This window comes from Penicillium pulvis (genome assembly GCF_028828015.1).
Source record: "Penicillium pulvis strain IBT 33274 chromosome Unknown contig_12_segment0_segment0, whole genome shotgun sequence".
NCBI classification, from domain to species: Eukaryota; Fungi; Ascomycota; class Eurotiomycetes; order Eurotiales; family Aspergillaceae; genus Penicillium; species Penicillium pulvis.
The window spans coordinates 3,947,630-3,970,283 of NW_026643072.1; the positions used below are offsets into that span (position 1 = coordinate 3,947,630).

Sequence of the window (22,654 nt, forward strand, 5' to 3'; positions counted from 1 at the left end):
ATTAAGAGAATTAAATAAAAGAATAAAATTAAGGAATGTATGAGTTTTGTACTACCTTGAAAAGAATGGCAAGAATAGCAACTTGAGCAGATGCAATCTGCAAAGAAAATAGAGACCATGATGGTGATATATACCAAGGTTGGTACTTCGTAGCTCGGAGTAATCACTTCCCCTGACTAGGCCTAAAAAGGACCCGCGAAATGAGTTGAACATCCCACTAACCACATCTAACGTAGCGTGGCAATCAAAATCCGGAGAAAATGCTACCTCATATCTCAGGTTTCACATAAGTAAGCATCCTTCCGAGGTGTTATGCGTGTACTGAAGTGCGCACTGACAATCTGCTCTATTTATAGCTTCCCACACGAAAACTAAAGTTTGAAGGCGCTATAGGTCCTTTGATGAACAGGTTATGTTCTCTGGGGGTGTCCCTGGCCGAGTACAAAGGTGTAGCTGGTGTAGGTAGCTGTTGCAAGCTATCACAAAAGTGGGTGGTGAGGTGTCCCACTCAATGTGGGGTTCAATGGAACGCGCCCGTCCTACATTGGCGCAGGCTGTACCATTCCATATTGTCGATCCTCGCGGGATTGGGATGCGCCACCACGCTTGAGAGAAAATTCAATCGACTGAAAAAGCTTCAAGGTAAAGAATGATGAATCGATTTGGGACTGGAGGCATCGCTGCTTATCCAGAAAAAACATGAACATGAACATTAACTTTGGACCCCTATAAGACTGTAAACAAGGGGCCTTTCTATACATTATGTACAATTTCAAAACACGGGGCGACCTTCATAAAGTCTATCGCGCCCCAGTAAATGCAACCCACTATATAATTAGTCCTTCAATGACAATACCTGCGCCGCACAATGTTAAGTGAATGTAAAAGAAAAAGGAAAGACAAAGAAATTGCTGTTCAAGGTTGGAACGGCGGTCAAGGTTTCGAGAGTTGTTCTTTGCGGTAGAAGAAGATGCAGAGCACGTTGATAGATATCATGAATAATAGACAGACCCAGAAGTCTGCCTTTCCCAAGCCGGCTGCGATGCCAGCGGAGAAATCAGGGAAAACGTTACCAGGGCCTAACTTATCCGGTGCTGTAGCGCGGGCGAGGATAGTCGCAACGGAACCGACCACCTGTGCGGCTAGAAGTGTGAAGGTCACATGGAACCGAGTCATTGTGTGGAGGAGTATCATTCCAAACCCTGTATTGACTGAATCAGGATGTGTCGCGTTTAAAGCGCCGTGAGAGAGAACTTACCGACACCCTGAAGGGAATCCAAAACTCCTAGCCAGAGCCATAGTGCTCTACCAACGAGAGCTCCAGCTACAGGACCACCGGCCCAGGGAATGTACATGCCTATGTTGGAGGTTGCCCACAGGATTTGGGCCCATCGAGGAGCCCCAAGACCGACGGCAAAGATCGGGATGAACCAGGCGTGTCGCTTGGAAAAGACGTGAAAGACCCAGAGAGCTGCCGCCCAGACAAAGATGAAAAAGAAAAGGACGAGTATAATGACCTGCCACACCTTTGCATGCTTGCTGGACCAGAGATAGAGCCAGTTTCGTCCGTAAGGTGCCGACAGCCAATAATTTGATATGAACACCATGTAGAAAAACCACTGCAGAATGCAGCGTTAGAATAAAAGCAAGCTGGAGGGAGAAGGAAGAGACATACAAGAATTATGCGACGGCGAAAGAGCGATAGGTAGAACGTCGGTACTTGACCTGGTGTTTGTCTATAATACGAAGGAAGTCCAAAGAAGACCAGGGCCCCCAACAGCCACAGAAGAGCGGCAAGTCCGAGTCCGATCCCGAGCAAAGCGCCTGGACTGGTCATGGCAAGACTAAACTTCATGTTACCTGTTTGATTGAGAGCTGCCATCCAGCTACCCCAGTACCAAAGGAAACTGATGAACAGCTGTTGAGTGCCCTGGATGACGGTAGCCCTATAAATCCAAGACTTCAGAGGCGCTCCACCTAGACAAGAAAGTTAGATAAGTTCCATACTTCTAAAATATTGTTGCATACCTTCATCTCCAAAGTTAAGGGCGAAGAAAATTGAACCACTGGAAGAGGCAAACGAATACAAGCCGATTCCCACGTTTTGTAGCCATGTTCGACTTAGGCCGCTAGGTACGGCGGCAAGACCGACAAACAAAAAGGCAAACCCATATATCTGCGGGTAGTTAGCTTATAACCTCTTAAACCAGAAAGAGGAGCGTTAACGTACAAAGAAAGGCATCGCCAATACATAGACAGAGGGGACCAAACGGAAGACCATCCACCATATGATAGAAGAAGCAAGGTAGATGGATGCCAAAATGTATAGCTTTTGGGCCGTCTCTCCAATCTCACCATTTAGAAGTGTGATCTGGTACGAGTTCAAAGCAAGAATTTGACCCTAAAGAAATGCTGTCAGTCTCTGTAATGAAGCTTTTGGTAGGGTTCCAACTCACAATAGCGAGGAAGATGGAGTATACAGGCCAATCACCCAACTTCATCAACATGAAACGCTTCAAGCCAGTGGGGGGAACATAGAAAACTGGGAGAACGAATTGCTCGGAGTGAGTGTCTCCAACTGAACCAGTACTTGGCGGGCTCTCTGGATGACCGGTTTCACGGACCTTGATGCGAAAGACAGAGGGAGCAGGAGAAGGCAAGGGGGACTTGCCCAATTTGACGTCGCGGTAACGATTGAACCAGTCTTTTTGGCTTTTCTCGAGGAACTCTTCGATGCAGAGCTGGTCCTGAGAGTTCTTGCCATTCAGACCCGCAAGCTTCTTCTCAAATTTATCTGCGTACTCGTTGTACGAATCCGTGAAAAATGGATCAACCTTCTGGAGGTTGTAGTCTAGTTTTTCCTTTATTATACCATCGACGCTGGCCAGACTCATCATGGACGCCCTTGCGTCTCGACCCAGCAGACCAACTTCTGGCCCTGCACTGAGACCTGGTGTGCTTGTGCCAGATCGAGCAAATTCAACGGTAGGTGTCCCAAGCGGTGATGGACGGACGCTGCCGTCCTCTTGGAAGGCCAAAGACATGGGCTCGAGATCTTCTCCATCGCTTTCTGCAGAGTAAACGATTCGCGGCTCTGCGAGGGGGTCGGAGGAGAAGAGTCTGCGTCTTGGGTCGGTATCAGAATCGGGCTCGTTGTCGGAAATGTTCAGATTGGAAGACGGAATTGTCGCTGACAGAACGTGGTCGAAATCTGGTCGAGGTACTGACAGTCTCATATCAGACGTGATCGGCCTGCTCGGCGGGTCAGACAAGGTGGAGCCTCGTGACCGGCTTTGTTCACGGCTGGTTTTTGAGCTTGAGACCTTGCGAATGCTTTCTGTGACAAGGGTGCTGCCAGTGGAAAGCCTCCATGAGCTGCGATCGTGACGTTTGGAGTACTTGGCGTGCTTTTCTATTGAGGTGGCATGTAGAATGTCTAGATCCTCAACCCACTGTGCTACGGGAAAGCGCTGCTTGCTGGATCGTGCACGCATGAGCGCTCGTGTCTCCTGGGATGATTTCAGAGCGTCGTTGATGGCCATCTTGAACTGTTGGATGAGATGTTTGGTTGTCATAGACTCGCTATAACGGGTTAGTCTGAGCATATTTTGAGAGGAAGGAACTCACATTGTGAACCACCATCCTGGCATCTGCCCAAGGCCACCAACACTAAAGAAGAACACGTTAGCACTGGCGATGAAATCAACCCAGACCAGTCTTACCGTGATCCCACGCCCAACGCTCCTTTCCGTCCAAATTCTACGGCCACTAGACCGAACGGTTCATCACGAGAAGGAATCAAGGCGAATTCAGCGCCACTGAAAATGAAGGGCGGCAGTGCAGTAAACTCTGGTTTGGAATAGACCCGCCCAGGGTAGAGCTCTGTGAGGCGATTGAGTTTCAACGCTGCAAATCTTCCAAAGAGATCAATGACTGGACCAATACACATCAACTGAACCGTTGGGTGGTCGTCTAGAATGGAGGGGAAGATGTCTGCAATCAGATCAACGCCCTTTTGCATGGACCAACGACCAACAAACACGAACAGCTGGGCCTCTGGGTCAACATTAAGGCCTGCCCATTCTTGCGCTTGTCTCTTGAGTGTGGCACGACTGGCTTCAAATTCTGCATCGATGACAACGTCTTCGAGAATGCTGTTCGCGTTGTGATCCCACTCGGCGATGTCAGACGGGTCTGGGTTTGGCAACGCTTCGATGTTCTTGAGACCCCAGAAAATCGGATATCTGGCGTACGACCTCTTGCCGTATTTCTTGGAGACACCGACAGCGCCGAATCCGTTTTGATGGATTTTCAGATAGTTGGCAGCTGCATGAAGAAGGTTGAACACTTCACCAAATTGTACATACTTCTTTACCAATGCATGGTCGAGGTTATAGACACTGCAAACCTCTTGGTTTTGCTGTGTAGTCTTCATTGGCCAGAGTCCCTGAAATTCAGCGTTATGCAGAGACAGACAGCAAGGAATAGTGCGAGGTAGAAGATAGAGCGGGGCAGCGGCGCCATGGTAATCATTGATGTGATAGAGGTCGATAGCCGGAAATCTCCTGATGGCTTCAGCGATACATTGATTCCAACTGGAATAAAATATGGCCGAATCCATGTCATCCATACGGGCAGGATACGGCTCTGTTTTGGACTGAGCTCGGAACACAGGCGCGTCTAACAAGACGTACGTGATGTTCTGCATCCGATGGTACTGGACATCCACTTGATATTTTTCACCAAGAATGGTAATCACAATCGGCTCTCGGGGATCGTCCTTGGGGTACTCAACGCCTCCAACACAAGGGACTACCCATATGAGATCATGCTGGGTGAGATGTTTCCCTACCAGCTGGGCCATCACACCGAGCCCACCAATTTTGATCTTGATGGCCCAATCCTCAATATCGTATTCCATCGTTGCAATGAGCACGGTTCGCCGGCGGATTGGTACCGGGGCGCCGACAACGCCTCCACTATCAGTTGGAAACAGGTCCGCATTGGTCAGAGCAAGTCCAGGATTGGATTCTCTGTCGTTAGATCGATGGGTCACCCGGTTAAAGACGCCCACCAGTGGAGCCATGCTTGATCTCTTCTCTGTGACACCGATCTGGTTGAATTTAACCTGATAAAATGCCTTCAGGTAAATACACACCGCACCGACAGCAGTGGCGACAGGTACAATCGCTAGCACGATAAATATGGAGACCTGAGCCCACATGGATCCTGTAGGTGTAGCGTAGACCCTAAGATCGCCGTCATCGACCGACAGCTTGAAGGCAAGATAGGGCGAAGGGGGTGGGATGGTGACGTTGAAAACATTGCTCAGCAGCGTGACTGGAGGGACTTGATCCAGAACATTGTCTCCATCGATGTCCCCAAAAACCTGCGTTTGATCAGGAAGGCCGTCTTCGTTCAATCCCCAGGCGTTGAATGCAACCTGCACGGGCCATTCGCCCATGAAATGGATTTCCCATACGCCAGTGTCGTTGCTCAGAGCCATTTTATTGGAATAGCCAGCGTCATATCCGAACTGGTTGAACTCGCCTTCGATGAAGAGGTTTGGGAAACGACGTGGGGGCTTGTATGCCCATTGCGTATCTCCATGCGTCCAATGAGCGCTACTCCCGGTCAACTTGCTCCAGTATTGGGCAAGGATATGTTCTCCTTCCCAGGCCTGCTTGGCAGTGCCGCTCCAGTTCTTGCCGGGAATCGATGTGTTGAAACCGGTGTATGTCATCCAGGCACTGAATGTAGCTCCAAAATCCAGCGAGTATCGCCACATGTCTGCACCGGGGGCTTGTGGCATTACTGATAAGGGTTCAGTGTCAGACGACGGGTTGTCGAACAGTAAGGTTCTGCTGTAGTTCGCTAGCTGTGGCCAGACCATCGGATTGTTTATCTCTCCAATCCGGAAGAGAAAGTGGTCAATGGACTGCGAGACTCAATTAGTACTCTCAATTACTCGACCTTTTAGCGAAATCTACTCACACCTGTGGATTTATTTCCATCTGCTGTAGTCACGTTGCTAAGTGTGACTCTGTGAACTCCTGGAAAGACATTGCCCAAATCTACCTCGTAACTGAAAACGCTTGTGAGTGCCCCCGGCCACGTCACAACTTCAGTCTCTTCAATGGATTTACAAGAGACCGACGTCGTGTCAAGCTGTGGGCTCTCGTCATTCAGCGCTTTGGATGTGATCGTCAGCGATCTGGTGATGTCCCCGCAATCCATCTCCTGAGAGAATTCGAAGCCAATCCGTACTGTATCCCCACTTGTTCCCTGGGGCACAAGTCGAGCGTCATGCCCTGGGGAGAAGCGTGTTATATATGGGGAAGGCTGCACGAATTTAGCCTTCGGAACAAAGGCTTTGAAGCTCCAGGCCGGCATAGTAAGGTTGGGATGACAGCCGTTTGGAAGTTTAGAACCTTCAAATCTACACATTGTCAGTGAGAGGAATCAATTTCAGAACAGTAATCATACCCAAGCGTAGTCGAGCTATTGGTCAGGGTCATTTCCTCGAACGGAGGAAAAAGGTTTTTGACCGTTGTTCCCCCAGGAAATGGCGAGATCAAAGCGTCCTTACTGCTGCAATTGAACTGGTGTTCAACTGATTTGTTGTCATTAGAATACAACAGCCAGACACTCTGATTCCCCTGGCCTTGGCCATCGAAATTCTGCGTATTCGCAAATCGTGATCTCATGACACTCCACATACCAGTCTCGGTCGCTGTTCCATTACTGCCTGGAAGGTAAATGTCGAACGTCTGATTTGACAGTTGCTGCAGGTACCAGCCATCATTCAATGCGGGATAATTTTCACGCATCTCAAACATCATCTTGATGAGGCCTCGCACTGGGTGAGAAGGATCGCGGTGATCTAGACTGACGGAATCGTCTTCACATCCGGTCAGTGAACGGTCAAGCGGGAAGTCAACGTATTTCGATGACCCCAGCTTGTAGCATCCGTGAAGCTGCCATGCCTGAGCAGAAGTCATGGGTCCACGACCGAAGACATAGTTGTCAGCCTGATTGTCCAGTACGTAGAAATCCTGTTCCTCGCCCCAGGAAATGATTGGGATTCCAGGCATGATCAACGAAGCGACATACAGGCCCAGATTCTGCTTTTGGGTCCCGTTTTTGATACCTGGCCACCTGAAGACATCCTGGTTCGTGACACCGAAGAGGTGACGAGGATCGAACTCTCCGGTGTTCGTGTTGACCATGTCGTTGGTTTCCACAAGGCCATCCCAGGTCTCCACAAAGTTGACTGGCGGGTCGCCTTCGGCAGTGTAGGTACCGTCCAGACTAAAAGGGGCGATGTTAACTCGAGTATACTGAATGTACTGAAGAGGAGAAACTGACCCTAGAAACCGGCTCAGAGCACGATATAATGTGTAGTGGAATGCCGCCCCGTCCAACGCAGACCTCTCCGCGGGTCTCAAGAACAGATCCTCATTTGACTTGTCTGTCTTATTCGTCATCATAAATGCTTCCGTCAAGTTGTTCTTGGTCTGATTTGTCTGTTGACCGCGACCGACATATAGCGAGCCAAAAGAGTTGCCCGCCACAATCTCTCCGGGAATGTAGAAGTTGTCTTTTCCCACCTGACTGGCGCAATCCCTTATATGCTCGGACCATTCTCCCAAAGAGTCAAGGGTAACTTGTAGAGCTTTGTCGACCCGGAATCCGTCGACATCAAGCATGGTGATGGTAAGACACGAAAAGTGTTTGATCTTGGCCAGCACGTCCGGCCGCCATGCGCGTAGACGATCCTGCACAAATGCGAATTTGGCTATCTGCCCTTCCCATTCGGTGTAATTCCCAAATGCGGCAACTTCTCCATACTGCAGAGGTCAGTCATGCTCAAAATCGAAAGAAATCGATAATACCTGATCAAATTCACTATTCCGACATGAAGGACCAAGGGTTGTGGTGGTCAAACCGATCCCGTCGTCATCCCAGAACCGAGGAAACTCCCAGGGACATTCACTCTCAACTTCATTTCCAGGCTGAAAGTCCCAGTATCGGCGGCCGTACTTCCATTCATAGTCGTACTCGTTGGCATTGATTGGCGCGGACTTGTTCAGGAAACCCTGAAAACCGATAAGATCGCCCATTCTACCACAATCAGCTGACGACATCGGAAGTTGCGCAGATGGATCTCACATACGTCGCAAATGTATTGTCAAAAAGAACATATAACCCCCGTCGATGTGCCTCGGATATCATTGTGCGCCAGTCCTCGATCGTACCAAAGTGATGGTCCAGCAGAGTCAGGTCAAGCGGGGAGTATCCATCCGCAGCCCAGGGAAAGTTGATATACGGCGTTCCAGCAAGATAAACACCCTGTATATGGTCAATATATTCTTCACGTCCAGCTTTCTTGGAATACTAGACGCACCTTGATTCCCATCCCCTGAAGATAATCAAACGTATCAACCAAACCTAGAACGTCACCGCCATGGCGGAACTCGTTAGAGGTCAAGATATGTTCCCACTGTGTGCCATTTGCGTTATCGTTACTCGGATCACCATTTACAAATCTGTCGAGGAATATCGTGTAAAAGGGGAATCGCCAGTTCTCTGGTGAAGGGTTGTATGTGTGTCCATCCCACTGACCCGAATAGTCGAGGGGGTCTGTCGCTGTCTGGTTTTGATTGAGATTCCAGTTTTCTTCCTCTGGAAGATATGGCAGGGATTGTGCAATGTGTATAGATATTGCAACAATGGCAAGGTAATGGGTGATGAAAGTGGGCAACTTCATTCCGCACAGTAAATGCCACTACGGGGACATTCACAGAACGAGTTGTTCGAGCCTCGACTGCAGAAGGACAGCCACAAAGTGCATACCAGAAAGAAGCGACAAGTCATAGAAACATAGACACTGAACAGTTCATAGAAAGCAGATGGGTGAGAGAAGCATGTGAAAGACAATGAATTTCCCGGGCAATGCAATAATTGATTTTGAGCGTGAGAACATGTGCCAATCATTGTTTTGTAGATCAGCATAGACGCAGGAATCAGGCGAACTACTGGAGATCCGAGCCAGCCTTACTGTACAGCCTCAAAAAAAGCAAATCATCGTGTTCATGCTCAGCGGACGAGCGGTTCTAATTTTGGATGATAGATCTCAATTCGACGTAGACCGTATTTGATGCGCGCATTGTTCGGGTATCCAGACCGGGGTCCAGGCCCAAGCCGGATCATGTCTCATAAAAATGGAGACAATCTGACATGCATTGGTATACGACATTCTGATATACAACTATTCCAAGAAGAGTCATGCCGGAAGGAAATCATCGATCATAAAGTGTGAATTATGCTAGATTGGGTATCCCGCCTCATAGAAGACAGAACACGTCATAGCTGATACAGGAGAAACCTATGCAAAAATGGCGAGAGGCGGACATGATAATACGCGTGTGGCTTGTTGTTGCGTGTCGTTCCTGTGTTGTATCGCTTTTTTCATTTGTTCACGGCCACTCCGTCCCTGCTGCAGCCCTGGCAGCAAGGCGTCATTGCAAATCGGCAATTTATGTAGTTTGTGCTTGACTTGGCTTGACTGAAACTGTCAATAGTTCGCTGTCGCGGCAAGGCGCAATTGGTAGTCGGCAAATTATGCAGTCTGTACTTGACTTGGGATGACAGAAACTGTCAATACTTTGTTATCACCCCCATCATCAGCCAAAAGATCCGATAGGCCGAACTTCTCCTTATCTGCCCCCACTGATGCTTGCCAGACCCACTTGGAACAAAGCCCAGCTGTCATACTCAGCGCCGCATGTGAAACCGATCAAGGAATCTGGTCATGGAGCAATGAAGTATCACGGAGTGATCGCTTCAAATGTTCAGGAAATTGGGTCTGATTGCAATCAACCACGCGGCTCTACCATTTCGAGGCCAGCACACCAAAGTGACATGGACGATCGTCAAGTAGGCTAGCGGAGCCGAGTCTCTCGTGAACCTACCACGGCCCGCCTATATGCCGTTGGGAGCCATTAGTGCGCTCGATTGGTTCATAGCGGGCTGCCGATCGGGCCGATAGATTATAGTGGCGTTTTGTTGAGTGAGACCTTTTACCGCATTTTATTCTCCCGGCTTTCTGCCGACCAAAAACCTCCGAGTTTACTATCTTATGACTACATTGACTAGTATACCAGCCGTCGTTTTCAAGTACCTGCTTGAATCAGCTGCACATGGCAATAGCGAGTCTCCTATGCACATGTTTTCTTGATCTCCGAGCAGGCCTCTTCAGTCACAGAAACGACAAATCCTAGCGTTTCTTGTCTAGCATTGAAGCGCGTGTCTGAATAGGGCCTAACATTGAAGGCGGTGGTAACAAGCGGTAAAGGCGGTCTCGGACTCATCAAACGCCACCAGTTGATTGTACATACAGGATGACAGATCATGAATATATGTAATACACATACAGTACAATACCTGTCTCTACCTCACTGTAATCATTTTCATCCAGCATATGTTTGTCAATTAATTCAAGTAGCATTTTCATTATCTCTGCCTCCATCCGTCATTCGATCATCTTCGTTCTGTCATGCAAACACCACCGACAATGTGGTTCTGGAAGGTTTTGGTGGTTGCTGCCATTGGGACAGTACATGCGGCTTCTCGAGATCAATGGCTCGGTCGGTCGATCTATCAAGTGGTAACTGATCGCTTCGCTCGATCGGATAACTCAACTACCGCTTCTTGTGATGCAGCACTGGGAAAATATTGTGGTGGGAGCTTTCAAGGTATCATAAATAAGCTGGATTATATTCAGGAACTCGGGTTCGATGCAGTATGGATCTCTCCAGTGCAAAGTCAGGAGTCAACTCGCACGGTTGACCTCTCAGGTATGGTCCTCTTGACTGTCAACGAATATAGAGAAATAACGATAGATGGGTGATAGCATACCATGGGTATTGGCCAAACGATTTGTACTCTGTCAACTCCCATTTTGGCACTTCCGATGACCTGCAAGCGTTATCCGCAGCGTTGCATGCGCGTGGCATGGTGAGTCGCCGGCTGCTCTGTCTACTCGCAAAACTGACCTGGAAATTAGTACTTGATGCTGGACATTGTCGTTGGTGACATGGCCTGGGCTGGAAACGCCTCCACTATCGACTACAGCACTTTTAATCCATTCAATGATCAGAAGTACTTTCACGACTACAAGCTCCTTTCTGAGGACCCCACAAATGAAACCTGTGTTCTGGATGTAAGCATGTCATCAAGTGTTAAGAGAGCATTGCTAAGCCTTCATCAGTGCTGGATGGGAGACAACACTATATCGCTTCCAGATTTGCGAAATGAGGATCAAGAAGTCCAGCAAATTCTGGGAACCTGGGTTTCGCAGTTGGTTTCGAATTATTCAGGTATGTCTATACGCTTCCTATCTCCCCGACGGATTTAATGACAATCATTATTTGCAGTTGATGGCTTGCGAATCGACAGTGTCCTGAACATTCCCCCTGTCTTTTTCTCCAGTTTCAGTGAGTCAGCGGGCGTTTTTACTATGGGCGAAGGAGCCACAACAAATGCAACTGGGTACTGCTCACTGCAGCCCAATCTAAGCGGACTCTTGAATTATCCAATGTGAGTAGCTCATCACAATGAACAAAGGGCTTGTTGACACTTTTCAGGTATTATATCCTCTCAGAGGCCTTCAACGCGACCAATGGAGACCTGAACACGATAGTAGAGTCTATCAATAACATCAGGACACATTGCAAGGATGTACTTCCCTTGGGAACTTTCACATCGAATCAGGATGTCCCTCGCTTTGGCTCGTATACCTCAGACCTATCGGTAAGTTGAGTGCATCGGATTTTTGGTCAGCACGTATTGACTTTGCCACTCCTGATTAGCTGGCTCGCAACATTCTCACAATCAGCATGCTCGCTGACGGTATCCCCATCCGTGTGTTGCGCCCCCACAATCTGAAACGAAATCCAAAGATACTAATGCAGACAACACAGTTTACTACGGGGAAGAACAGCATCTGTCAGGTGGGTTCAACCCTGTCAACCGAGAGGCCCTGTGGCTTACCAAATACTCGATGAACTCGACCTCCCTACCTTTGCTGGTCCAGTCATTGAATCGTATTCGATCGTATGCGAGCGGCGACGGAGAAAAGTTCATCGTCGCTCCGAAATCAGGGACCGACTATCTATCGTACCTCTCAGTCCCCATCTACAAATCAAAAAACATCTTGGCCATGCGCAAGGGGTTTACTGGTAACCAGGTTGTGAGCGTGGTGTCCAACCTCGGAGCCAAGCCAGCCACCAAAGCCACTACAAAATTCACGCTTGGCTCCGACGGCACAGGTTTCTCATCCAGACAGAATGTGACCGAGCTCCTTTCTTGCAAAACAATTGTGACTGATTCAAGCGGGAATATCAATGTGGACCTCAGCTCGGATGGAGGACCTCGGGTGTACTATCCTACTGAAAGCCTGAATCAGAGCACTAATATTTGTGGGAATCATACCCAAACATTGACAACTTCATCAACAAGTCAAAAGACTTCCACCAGCGCTGGGATTTCTTCATTCGATTTGTCTGTGGGGATGAGGACATTGGTAGTCACGACTGCATTGACCACATTCTGCATTTCTTCCTTATTCTCTAGATTGCCTTTCTTTCTGTTGTGATCATTTTTGTTGTACTACGCATTAATTTTCGATGGTTTCTGCAGTGATTTTACTATAGACGAGATACTCCTGAAATTCAGCTCTATTACTTTCATATCACATCTCGCGAACTACAACGGAAAATAGGAGATATGTCGAGCCACTTAAAACTCCGTACTTGGAGCAGGATTCCGATAGTCACTTTTGACTATTGGGACGGCACAGTAAGACGGGATGCAGACTTAGCTCATGTGGTAATTTTACCAGTCATAACCAGTATTCATTCACGGCTGTAAGTAAAAATACAATATAACGAAAATTAGGATTCTATTTATGACAACCTCGAATTCCGAGCCTTGTCAGTATACTTCGTATCTACTGCATCTCTTAACGCTGACCTGGGCTGACATGATCGTGGCCAACGTGGCGGGTCGCTGATGCAAGGGTGATCCAAGCAGTGCCCGTTAGTTGTTACCCTACGTGGACACCAAAATGGACCCTGAATTTCTTTATTCTCTTCACCGCTTAGCTCGTTTTAGAGATCATATTTTGCTTCTATGCAAGGCTCGAACTATCTCGTATTCTCAAGGCGTCCAGCTGAAGCTGAAAGTTACTTTTTCTATATACAGATCTTTCAACAACATATTTTCCAGTCTATGGACTAAATATATCTAACCTTTTCCTGGGAGGCAATGAGACTTTCTCCCCATCATATTCTAGTAAATTTATAATTCAATTCAATCAAAATGCGTTACTCATTCACCATCACTGCCTTGAGCCTCCTCTCGTCGGCTTTTGCTATCACCGTCACCACTCCTTCATCAGACACGGTGTGGGATTTCTCCACTGCCAAAACTATCAAATTTACTAGCGATCCTAGTGATCCTTCAGTGATCAGCATCATCCTTCGAAGTCAGGATGGCTCCTTCCAGACTAAATTGGCGGATAACGTCAAGACCTCTACCGGCGAATACACGACGCAGCCTAACCCTAGCATTTCCAACGGGTGAGTAGAAGGTGGAATTGTGTTATCAGAAAAGAACAACGCTAATAGTCTAATGCCATTTTTTCATGGCTTAGAGATGACTATGAGATCCAGATAATTGATTCTGCTGGCCAGCTCGCTGTCAGTGACATTTTTACTGTCAAGAAGGGCGCTTCGGATGATGGTACCACATCCTCCTCTTCTTCTACTTCCTCTTCTTCAACATCGTCTTCTACCACCACTATCACAACTACCACCTCCCTTTCCTCCACTTCTTCCACTTCTTCTTCATCCAGTCCGACCACTTCTACATCGGTCACCTCAGCCCTTATATCCTCGGCATCGCCAACTTCCATGTCATCGACTAGTCCTTTGTCCTCCTCAGGCATGATCAAACTCCACACATTATCACAAGGTGATGATACTAACATGCCTTCATCATCACAGGCTCCACCACCACCACCTCCCTTTCTACCTCTTCTTCCAAGAACTCGTCTTCCACCTCTTCCGACAGTTCATCCACCAGTGCCTCTGCCTCCCCTCTGTCGTCGACGGGTGCGTCGTCTCAGTTGAGTGCTTCCAAGGAAGCCATGGCTCTGCTTGGTGCTGCTTTTGCGCTCTTCTACGTTTAAATCATGTCTACCAGGCAGTATTGTGCCTGAAGCATGTATATAAACGCCTTTCAAGATGAGTAGAATCAAAGGAAAGATATTTCGTGATTCTTTTGAACTTTCTTATTCTTGTTAGATATTGTCGGGGTAGAGTGAAAGCCTATAGACTGGCGACATAGCCTAATTTTTTGAGAGGGTTTTTTCTATACGTAAAATCGAGCTTAGTAATTCTGCAAGTTCGTACAGGCTAGTTGCAAGGCTCGAACAGACATATAAGTCCGAATGATGTACAAAATAGTCACCTTACCTAACTGACTCAGATCTGTGAGTCCCACCTCGTAGGAGCATGCCAAGCTCTAGGTATACGTAATGTTAAAACTATAGAATCAAAACATTGTCCGGTTGGATATGCAACAGTGTAATAGTAATGTAAGTAACAAGCCTGCTGGCTTTGATTTCCGTCAGAACACGCTGCGTGGACACTCGTTTTTGAAACTATCCATAGATGTACGCAGCGAATCTGCTTGGCTTTAAGCCTAGCACAATATTATATATATATAATTTATAGTTGACACATGGCGTAATACACAGCTTACATGAACGACTTCCGCCGTACTATAAAATAGAAAGGAAAAATATTACACTATTCCTAACAAGATAGCCTTCGCTGTCTTATCACGATTTCTAGGTATCGATGAAATTGAAAGTTTGACGTGTGGCAGCATATAGATAATATCTTGCATACAGAATTGGAGCATGGTCAGGTGACTCATATTGGGAGAGTCAAGGCAGGCCTATATCAGCACAACCCAAAAAACTCTCATTGAGCTCAAAATGTACAACCGACAGTAGGCAAAGTCCCACGGGCACGCTCGGACAGCTGCTCCCAATATCGGTCCTTGGCTTGATTTGTAAGGCGATGACGTAAAGTTTCACTGGCCGAGAGTCACTGGCTTCCATGGAAATATACTGGCATGGTTCGTTCCTGCGATGCAGAAGTGTCCCACTTTGCGGCAAATTGACTGACGGCAATATATGCAGGGTAGGTAGACCCATGTAGACGTGGAATGGTATACTCGATTTCACCTCAATGCGGCCGGAACACTAAAACTTCTTCCAGCTATTTCTATCGGCCTCTAAGCCGATAATTACGGCATTAGTCTCCGAGCCGTAATGGCGTGGTGCTCGGTTCATTCGAGGAAGATCCTAAAAATGTCGTCTGCCATAGACGTATGCACACTCACGTAGCTTTGAGAAGTCCCAAGTCCCATGCATGATGTTCAACCAAAGGTACATTACCAAAAAAAGCCCAGAACGGGTATCCTTGATTAATCTGATATGAAGTGATCAGGAAAGATAATTCCTGTAGTTCCATCCCCATCTGTACCTAAACGGCTTCCTTTAACACAAGTCCTCTTACTTCACGTGGAACATATCCCTTAAATATGCAGGAGCCCTTTGATTAAATTGAAAATCACAAAATCAGTTATGAACGCTCACTAAATGCATAAATAGCGCACTAACTAGAATTCAGACAATACAATATTTCAAGTATCAAGGGAATGTATATTACCTCCCTTTATTCAAATCAAAATATAAGGTAACACTTCATTAGAGCTAAGGCACGGAGCATTTCATTGCGGGGTACGTGAAGGCGCAGTCTTAGTGGGTATCGCTCTTTAATCACGTTAATATTTCCAGAATGGTCTACGAATTCATATAGCAGAGTACGGACCCAAGTGTATTATAGTGTTCAATTAGTAAGGGCACTTTTGCTCAGAATTGTCACTTAGCTTCCTGTCTGTAATTGCCATAAGTTCGGCTTGGCTTTTTACAAAACCGAGACCACCGTTTATTCATAACTACCGGAGCGATGTCTTAACAGGTAAGGATAAATCGCTCAACAGGGATATCATGGATACATTAATGCTATCCTCTAATATCTACAATTGCCCTGGATCTGGCAACTGGTTTTCACAGATTGTGGAAGCGCCGATTGACGTATCGGTCTCGGCAGGAATCTTTCTCCGATGCTGTCGGGTCGTGCTATTGTTCGAGCCAGAATCATGCAGACCCATGCCTGCAAGCTTTTGCGCGATACCTGAGATGTCTTCTGCCTGTTTTGAGATATTCTGCGATGATTGGTCCTAATATGATCGCCCACTCCGATCGAACTAGTCACATAAGCGCTTGAGCGCAAGGATGAGCAAATCGGACGATCTTTTCTTCTATAAGCCACCTCGCTGTTTTGTGCTACTTGATACACGTCACCGAGCATACCGCCTCTGTAGAGCGTTTCCCTTTTCGCTACCTACAGTTCGGAAGTGACGTAGCTAGTGCTTGATCAGAATCAATTGCGTTGAATATTTTGGGATCAGAAGTGGGGGTTTCTGGTCTTGCTTGTTGTACGCAGGTCAAAGGTAACATAAGTTACCCTACTAATTTGGAAACGTACTACTAAGCTATGAATAATGAAAAGCAGTTACTAGCTTTAGTACAGGACACACTTTCTTGGACAGCAGTACCAGGGACAAGAGGAAGCCAGGACAGACCAGCTTAGTACAGCGCTTTTAAATGTACCACGCCGCGGTCCCTAGTGGTTCTTTACCGTAAAAGTGGCGTTGCTGAAGGTGGGGCGATTGTTCCCGATCAGATCCACTCATATCCACGATCGTCTAAGTTACTACTTGAGGATTAATAATCGCATCCGCCGCTAGGTATTTATAGTCCTTCATTTCTCTTTCATGACCTCTAATGCATCGACTATTACGCTAAGTTTCATTCACTATATCAACAAATTCAACCAATTCATCCATCCATTCATCCATCTTTATCAACGTTGATAACGTCTTGCCTTGCAATCATGCCTTCTGTTAGTCAATTGCAAACTTAGGCATATCCAGTACTTGAGTTAAACCGATTTTTTTGGCTAATATGACATTGGTTTCATTAGAGACGTATTATGTTGCAAATCAACCCAGAATCAACAGATGCGTTACGCGAAATATCTACGTAAGTACTACAGAGGGGGCTCAAAATTATTAACACTAATAACTTCTCAGAGCGGTTGAAAAAGCAGACGGGAAAAATTTACCTGCCCCTTTGATCTTTCCTCCAGTTTTACACTTCACGTAAGTTACGGCCCCTGGCATTACCCATTATATTGCTACTATAATATTGATGGCTTATCTAACATTATTTCCTCATAATATAGGGTGTCCGAGGAAACTGCTAAGGAAATTAAAACAAACTATGAAGGTTCTATTCTTCGAATTATGACCGATGAGGAGGCAGAGAGTGATGAATAAGAGGATGGAACGAAAGAGTGAAATATGATGGCGAACATACTGAGATGCTACACACTACATCGTACTACCTTGATTAGGAGTTTCAAATTACGTGAACAGATAGGCATCGATAGTGTCGACAATTCCTGAATCGGTAAAGCCTCGTACGTAATAATAGATTAGCATTGAAAAGCTACGTATCTTTGGCATTCTTATGAGCTTAGTAAAGTATGTTTCAGGGTTAGATTTCCCACCAACTAGATTATGGTTGCAGGAACTGAAATTGATAGAATAGAGAGAATATGAAGAGGATCTATGTTAAGATAAAGGGAATTGAATAGGCAAGATCGAAGGTGTCAGATGTAATTCAAACGTAGAATGGAAAGAGACTAATCCTTGAGGGATAAGCTAATTCCTCAAATGTGTCAGATATATACATGAGGGGTAGAACCCTGATTAATTAAGTCATGCAGGTATCTTTCGGGACCTCGGGAGTAGATCGGGCAGAATAAGGCACCATGTCGGCCTATTCTGATATTATACCCTGGCAACGAGGTTATGCCGTATCAATCTACCTACTCAGATTTACTTTAGATAAAGTTAAATTCAATGAGATATGTATCTATATATATATGTATAGATTTCATTGCCAGTTCTAGCTACGAGTATTATTATTTGTAGTCACGAGCGAAATATTTCGTCCCTAACGACTGGTTCTCTCTTCTTGAGGCCCGCAGCCCGCTACTAAGCCTAAGCTGAGACCTTTCATTGATCGCTCATACTAAATCGATGGCTTTTAGCTAGCTCAGCGGGTACCACTCCTGAATCACCTTGAAATTACCCGGATGGTCTATGGAATAGTATGACCGGGTAGGTATCCAGGTACATATTCGATAATCTCACATCAATATCGATAGTACATACCCACACTAAATACCGTTATCGTGGTGTTCAATTCGCAAGGGCGCGCGGCGCCTACTCTTGTTACGAATCATCGGGTCAAAGTGACCTTCGCAACGCCGGATGAGTAAGATCCAAAATGGTCGATTAGAAATGCGTGGCAACCAGCCCTCCGCGGACTTGCCGGGGCCGCGGATTTGCCAAGCCCCGCACTAAACCGTGAAAATGATACTATGGGCGCCATATAACAAAGCTTGGAGGACCAGCACAAAACATAAATCAATACAAACCATCAACATCCTTGATTAACTGCTCCAAATATTCAAAATAATGGCTACATCATCCCCTATTCTCCTTATACTCGGCGCCGGTTCTAATGTTGGGGCCAGCGTGGCTGAAGCCTTTTCAGAGAAAGGGTACAAGATCGCTCTAGCCTCTCGAACGGTCAAGAACGAAGACAGCGATACGAAAGATTTTCACGTCGTTTGCGACTTGTCTGATCCCTTTTCCGTACCCGATGTGTTCAAAAATGTGAAAGAAACATTAGGCATTCCGAGTGTTGTTGTATACAATGGTATGGATATTCCTAATGTTGATTGCCCTGATTTAACAATGTTCAAGCTTCTGCTGCTGGCCGTTCCAGTCTTGAGGACCCTCTCGCTACCCCCTTGGCCGATTTCAGCCACGGTTTGAATATCAACACAGCTAGCGTTTACGCCGCCGCACAGGAGGCTGTAAAGGGCTTTGCAGAACTTCCAGCCGAGGCTTCTAGGACTTTTATTTACACCGGTAATGTGTTGAACACGAAGGTCTTCCCGCCACTCTTTAACCTTGGTGTTGGCAAGGCCGCTACGTCGCATATTATTGAATACTTGGCTGCTTCCTACCCCTTCCGTGGGTTCAAGTGTGTATTTACCTAGGTGGAATCTGAGATTTGATGCTTATTTATTAATATAGGTTCTATTATGCTGATCAGCGGAAAGTTGATGGGTCGCCTCAATATATCAACATTGATGGGGATGCGCACGGAAGCTTCTACGTTGAGCTTGCTGAGATTAAGTCGCAGGGACAGTGGCATCAGACCTTTGTCAAGGATCTTGGGTACCAACGTTTTTGATGTCATGATACCACCCCATGGCCTCCATCTGCGTCTTCTGCAAGCGCAGTGTTCAGAATTAAGGGAGTAATATTATGCAGTATCTCGACTGTTGACGTGAATCAAGCTAGGTGATGTGATGCAATGTCCTGTGATACAAGGCCACGTGATAGTTTACATAAGCCGGGCGCCCCGAAGGTTGGCCAAGTCCAGCCCATCTTGGCCCTGTTTCCGCCCCAGTCTCAGCCATGAAAGCCGACCGGCAAATATGATTCGCGTGTTAGCATCGGTTCCTGACCTAAATCAAGCCACACGCCACTTCGATAGTGCAATTTAGATCGGTAGTTTGGCATTGAACTGATCCAATTTTCTCCATATGTAGATTAGTGCCCAGCTAGTGCCCAGCTTATCCTTTTCTGGGCCTATTAAGCCCGACCCCAGATCGCTTGAAATGTATGCTTTGGCGGACGCCCCAGAGCTTCGGGCTTTGGGCTTCACCCGACCTATCGTGCTACATGCTATATTAGGGCAGCCGACCGCGTTGAGGATCATGTTTTTCTTCTTTCTCGTTTCCTTTTTATTTTATTGCGTTTGTTGACTCACCTTTCACGGGCTATCTTCTTGCGGACCGTCGCCATGATCTGGAAGGCTTCGCTGCTGCTAGCATTGACGTGCGCAGTCACCACTTCGGCTCTGCCTTCTCCACCTTCGGATAATGAAAACCACATCAGGTCACATAAATCGCTAGCAGAATGGCGCAAGAGTCCCCTAGGACCAGCTCTTAAGTTGATTGAAGAATGTCCTGAGGGCCACTGGTTCTGTAAGGAACTCATTGTCGATATCGAAGAGGTTGTTACCGACACCAAAACGGTGATCCCTGTCCCTGCCACCGTTAAAGTCACCCATACCATCACCAATCATCCTTGGCAAATAACAAAGACAAGCATTAAGCACCTCACTTCTACAATCGTGGAAGAACCGACCCGCACAACAACCCTGCATGCTACTTCGACTCTAAGTCATACGGTTCATGTCACGGCCACAGATCTTACCACCCTGACGAGCACCGACATTTCCACTGTGTTTCTCACTGCTCCCGAATATGAAACTATCACAAAGCCAGTGACAAGCTTCGTCACAGATACTGTTACTGAAGTACTCACCGATTATGCTGCTGCCACAATCACCGAGTCTGTTACCGACACTGCCACCGACATATACACCAATACCATCACCGAATACGCAACAGACTTCACCACTGTCTATATCACTAACCTCGCCACTGACTACATCACCAACGTCCATACCAATCTTGCGACTGCCACTGTCACCAACTATCATACCGAGACTTTGACTCTTTCCTTTACCGATACCACTATAGCGACAGCCACCGAGACTCTCTCGGCTACCACCACCCAGGAGGTATATGATACTACGACCGACACGCAATCTGTGACTATTCCCCAAACCGACTTTGAAACGTCCACCAGCACGATTCCCGCTACTGTGACCGACTATACAACTGCCACTATCACTACAATCGAGACAGATGGTGTTACAGTAACTACAACTGCCGTTGTTACTGTTGCAGCAGCCAAGCGAGACCTACAAGATCGGCATGTTGAGCTATTATACACTCCTCCCGCTCTAAGAGGACTTCACCATACTCGTTTATCAAGTGCTTGTTCTGTCCTAATTGTGGATGAGTGGAGGTCAACAGTATACACCACAAAGACAATTGCTCGGCCCACGGTCACTAAGACCATTACTACCCACACTTTGGCACCGGCTCAGACTGTCTATGTCACTAAGCTTACGACGGATTATGTTACCAAGAAAGGCCCAAGCGTGTTGACTACAGTAAAGACGGCCACGGTTACAGCTGATATCACGAAGACAACGACTATTGAAGCAACATCCACCACCACCTCACTGTCTACCACCACTATCACTGACCTTAGTACTGTCACTGTGACAGAGGACAATGTTATCACCAACACCGATATTGCTACTATCACCGTGACGAGCGACGTGACAACCTCGACTACATTGGATGTTACAGCCCACAACACCGCCTTTGTCACCGACAATGTCTATATCTACGCAACCTCCACCGCTACAGTTGACATCACAACGGGGCAAACGGATACTGAGACTATCGACATCACCATTAGCGACACGACCACTCAAACAACTGATGTCACGTCCACTGAGACAGCGTCCGTGACAACCACCGAGTCCTCCACAACAACTATCGACGTGACAGAAGTAGCAACAATAACCTCAACGTCTTCAATCACCGTGACCGCCACTGCGCCTGTCACTATCCAAACTACCATTGCAACTATTGTCGACGTCACTAGCACCGCATTCACCACATCGACCGTCGATGTGACCATCACTCAAACGGTCTCATCGACCACAACGACGACCATTACTTCGACAGCCACCAACTCTCCTACCTGCGGAGTCCAGCTCGTTTCAAACTCTGATTTTGAGACAGGAACCCTCTCTCCCTGGGTATTCTCCTCCAGTGGTACTGGACTATATAGTCTCACTACCGGGGATTCCTCCGATTATTCAGTTGTACTCTACACCACTTCCGTTGCAAGCACAGCGGTGATTGCACAGTCAGTTGCCACCGTCACCGGAGACACCTACACCTTTTCATTCAATTATAAGGTATATGGCGGAAATACCGCATCCTACCTCAAGTGTGGTTTTGATAACAGCGCTTCAACGAGCTACAATATCATTATTGGATCCAGTGTGAAAGGTGTTTGGCTTACCTACACGGGTAGTATGGTAGCATCTTCGTCGACTACCACGATGACTTGTAAGCTAACCACCTCCCTCGTGGCAACTGTTTATCTTGACAATATTTCGCTTGAATTTCCGTGTTGATCGGATATGTTCATCTCGCGTGAATTTGTCTAACAACAATGTCTTTTCACCTCTTCTGTATATTAGACTCCTCAGGTGATAGAGTCCTATGTTTGCAAAATAGAATCGTTCATGATATTATTCCATTACCAGGAAACCATTGGATGGAATCGAGAGGCATTGATACGACAAAAAGACTAGTAAAATTTGAATTCCACATCACGGCTAAAAGTCATATCGCAGAGTCGGTTACTG

General features: G+C 46.8%; 6 protein-coding genes across 6 annotated transcripts; 5 read left to right on the forward strand and 1 right to left on the reverse strand.

Annotated features, from left to right (window-relative positions):
* Positions 1–933: 933 nt before the first annotated feature.
* Positions 934–8,770, reverse strand: N7503_002706 (uncharacterized protein; the record flags this gene model as incomplete). Its single annotated transcript, XM_057062253.1, has 14 exons — positions 934–1,202; positions 1,259–1,619; positions 1,676–1,977; positions 2,029–2,176; positions 2,231–2,401; positions 2,457–3,582; positions 3,628–3,669; positions 3,723–5,938; positions 5,995–6,439; positions 6,487–7,311; positions 7,369–7,850; positions 7,896–8,124; positions 8,177–8,352; positions 8,408–8,770. 14 exons carry the CDS (start codon positions 8,768–8,770, stop codon positions 934–936), a joined length of 7,155 nt encoding a protein of 2,384 aa, XP_056926215.1.
* Positions 8,771–10,558: 1,788 nt separating this feature from the next.
* Positions 10,559–12,658, forward strand: N7503_002707 (alpha-amylase; the record flags this gene model as incomplete). The annotated part of the gene is made up of 8 exons (XM_057062254.1): positions 10,559–10,859; positions 10,916–11,019; positions 11,069–11,224; positions 11,273–11,381; positions 11,439–11,601; positions 11,649–11,814; positions 11,874–11,925; positions 11,985–12,658. 8 exons carry the CDS (start codon positions 10,559–10,561, stop codon positions 12,656–12,658), a joined length of 1,725 nt encoding a protein of 574 aa, XP_056926216.1.
* A 725-nt stretch (positions 12,659–13,383) lies between these two features.
* N7503_002708 (GPI anchored serine-threonine rich family protein) lies at positions 13,384–14,254 on the forward strand (the record flags this gene model as incomplete). The annotated part of the gene is made up of 3 exons (XM_057062255.1): positions 13,384–13,643; positions 13,718–13,989; positions 14,070–14,254. 3 exons carry the CDS (start codon positions 13,384–13,386, stop codon positions 14,252–14,254), a joined length of 717 nt encoding a protein of 238 aa, XP_056926217.1.
* Positions 14,255–17,096: 2,842 nt separating this feature from the next.
* Positions 17,097–17,541, forward strand: N7503_002709 (uncharacterized protein; the record flags this gene model as incomplete). The annotated part of the gene is made up of 4 exons (XM_057062256.1): positions 17,097–17,105; positions 17,187–17,245; positions 17,296–17,364; positions 17,448–17,541. 4 exons carry the CDS (start codon positions 17,097–17,099, stop codon positions 17,539–17,541), a joined length of 231 nt encoding a protein of 76 aa, XP_056926218.1.
* Positions 17,542–18,750: 1,209 nt separating this feature from the next.
* On the forward strand, positions 18,751–19,537 carry N7503_002710 (short-chain dehydrogenase; the record flags this gene model as incomplete). The annotated part of the gene is made up of 3 exons (XM_057062257.1): positions 18,751–18,994; positions 19,042–19,324; positions 19,378–19,537. 3 exons carry the CDS (start codon positions 18,751–18,753, stop codon positions 19,535–19,537), a joined length of 687 nt encoding a protein of 228 aa, XP_056926219.1.
* Positions 19,538–20,152: 615 nt separating this feature from the next.
* N7503_002711 (uncharacterized protein) lies at positions 20,153–22,420 on the forward strand (the record flags this gene model as incomplete). The annotated part of the gene is made up of 1 exon (XM_057062258.1): positions 20,153–22,420. One exon carries the CDS (start codon positions 20,153–20,155, stop codon positions 22,418–22,420), a length of 2,268 nt encoding a protein of 755 aa, XP_056926220.1.
* Between the last annotated feature and the right edge of the window lie 234 nt (positions 22,421–22,654).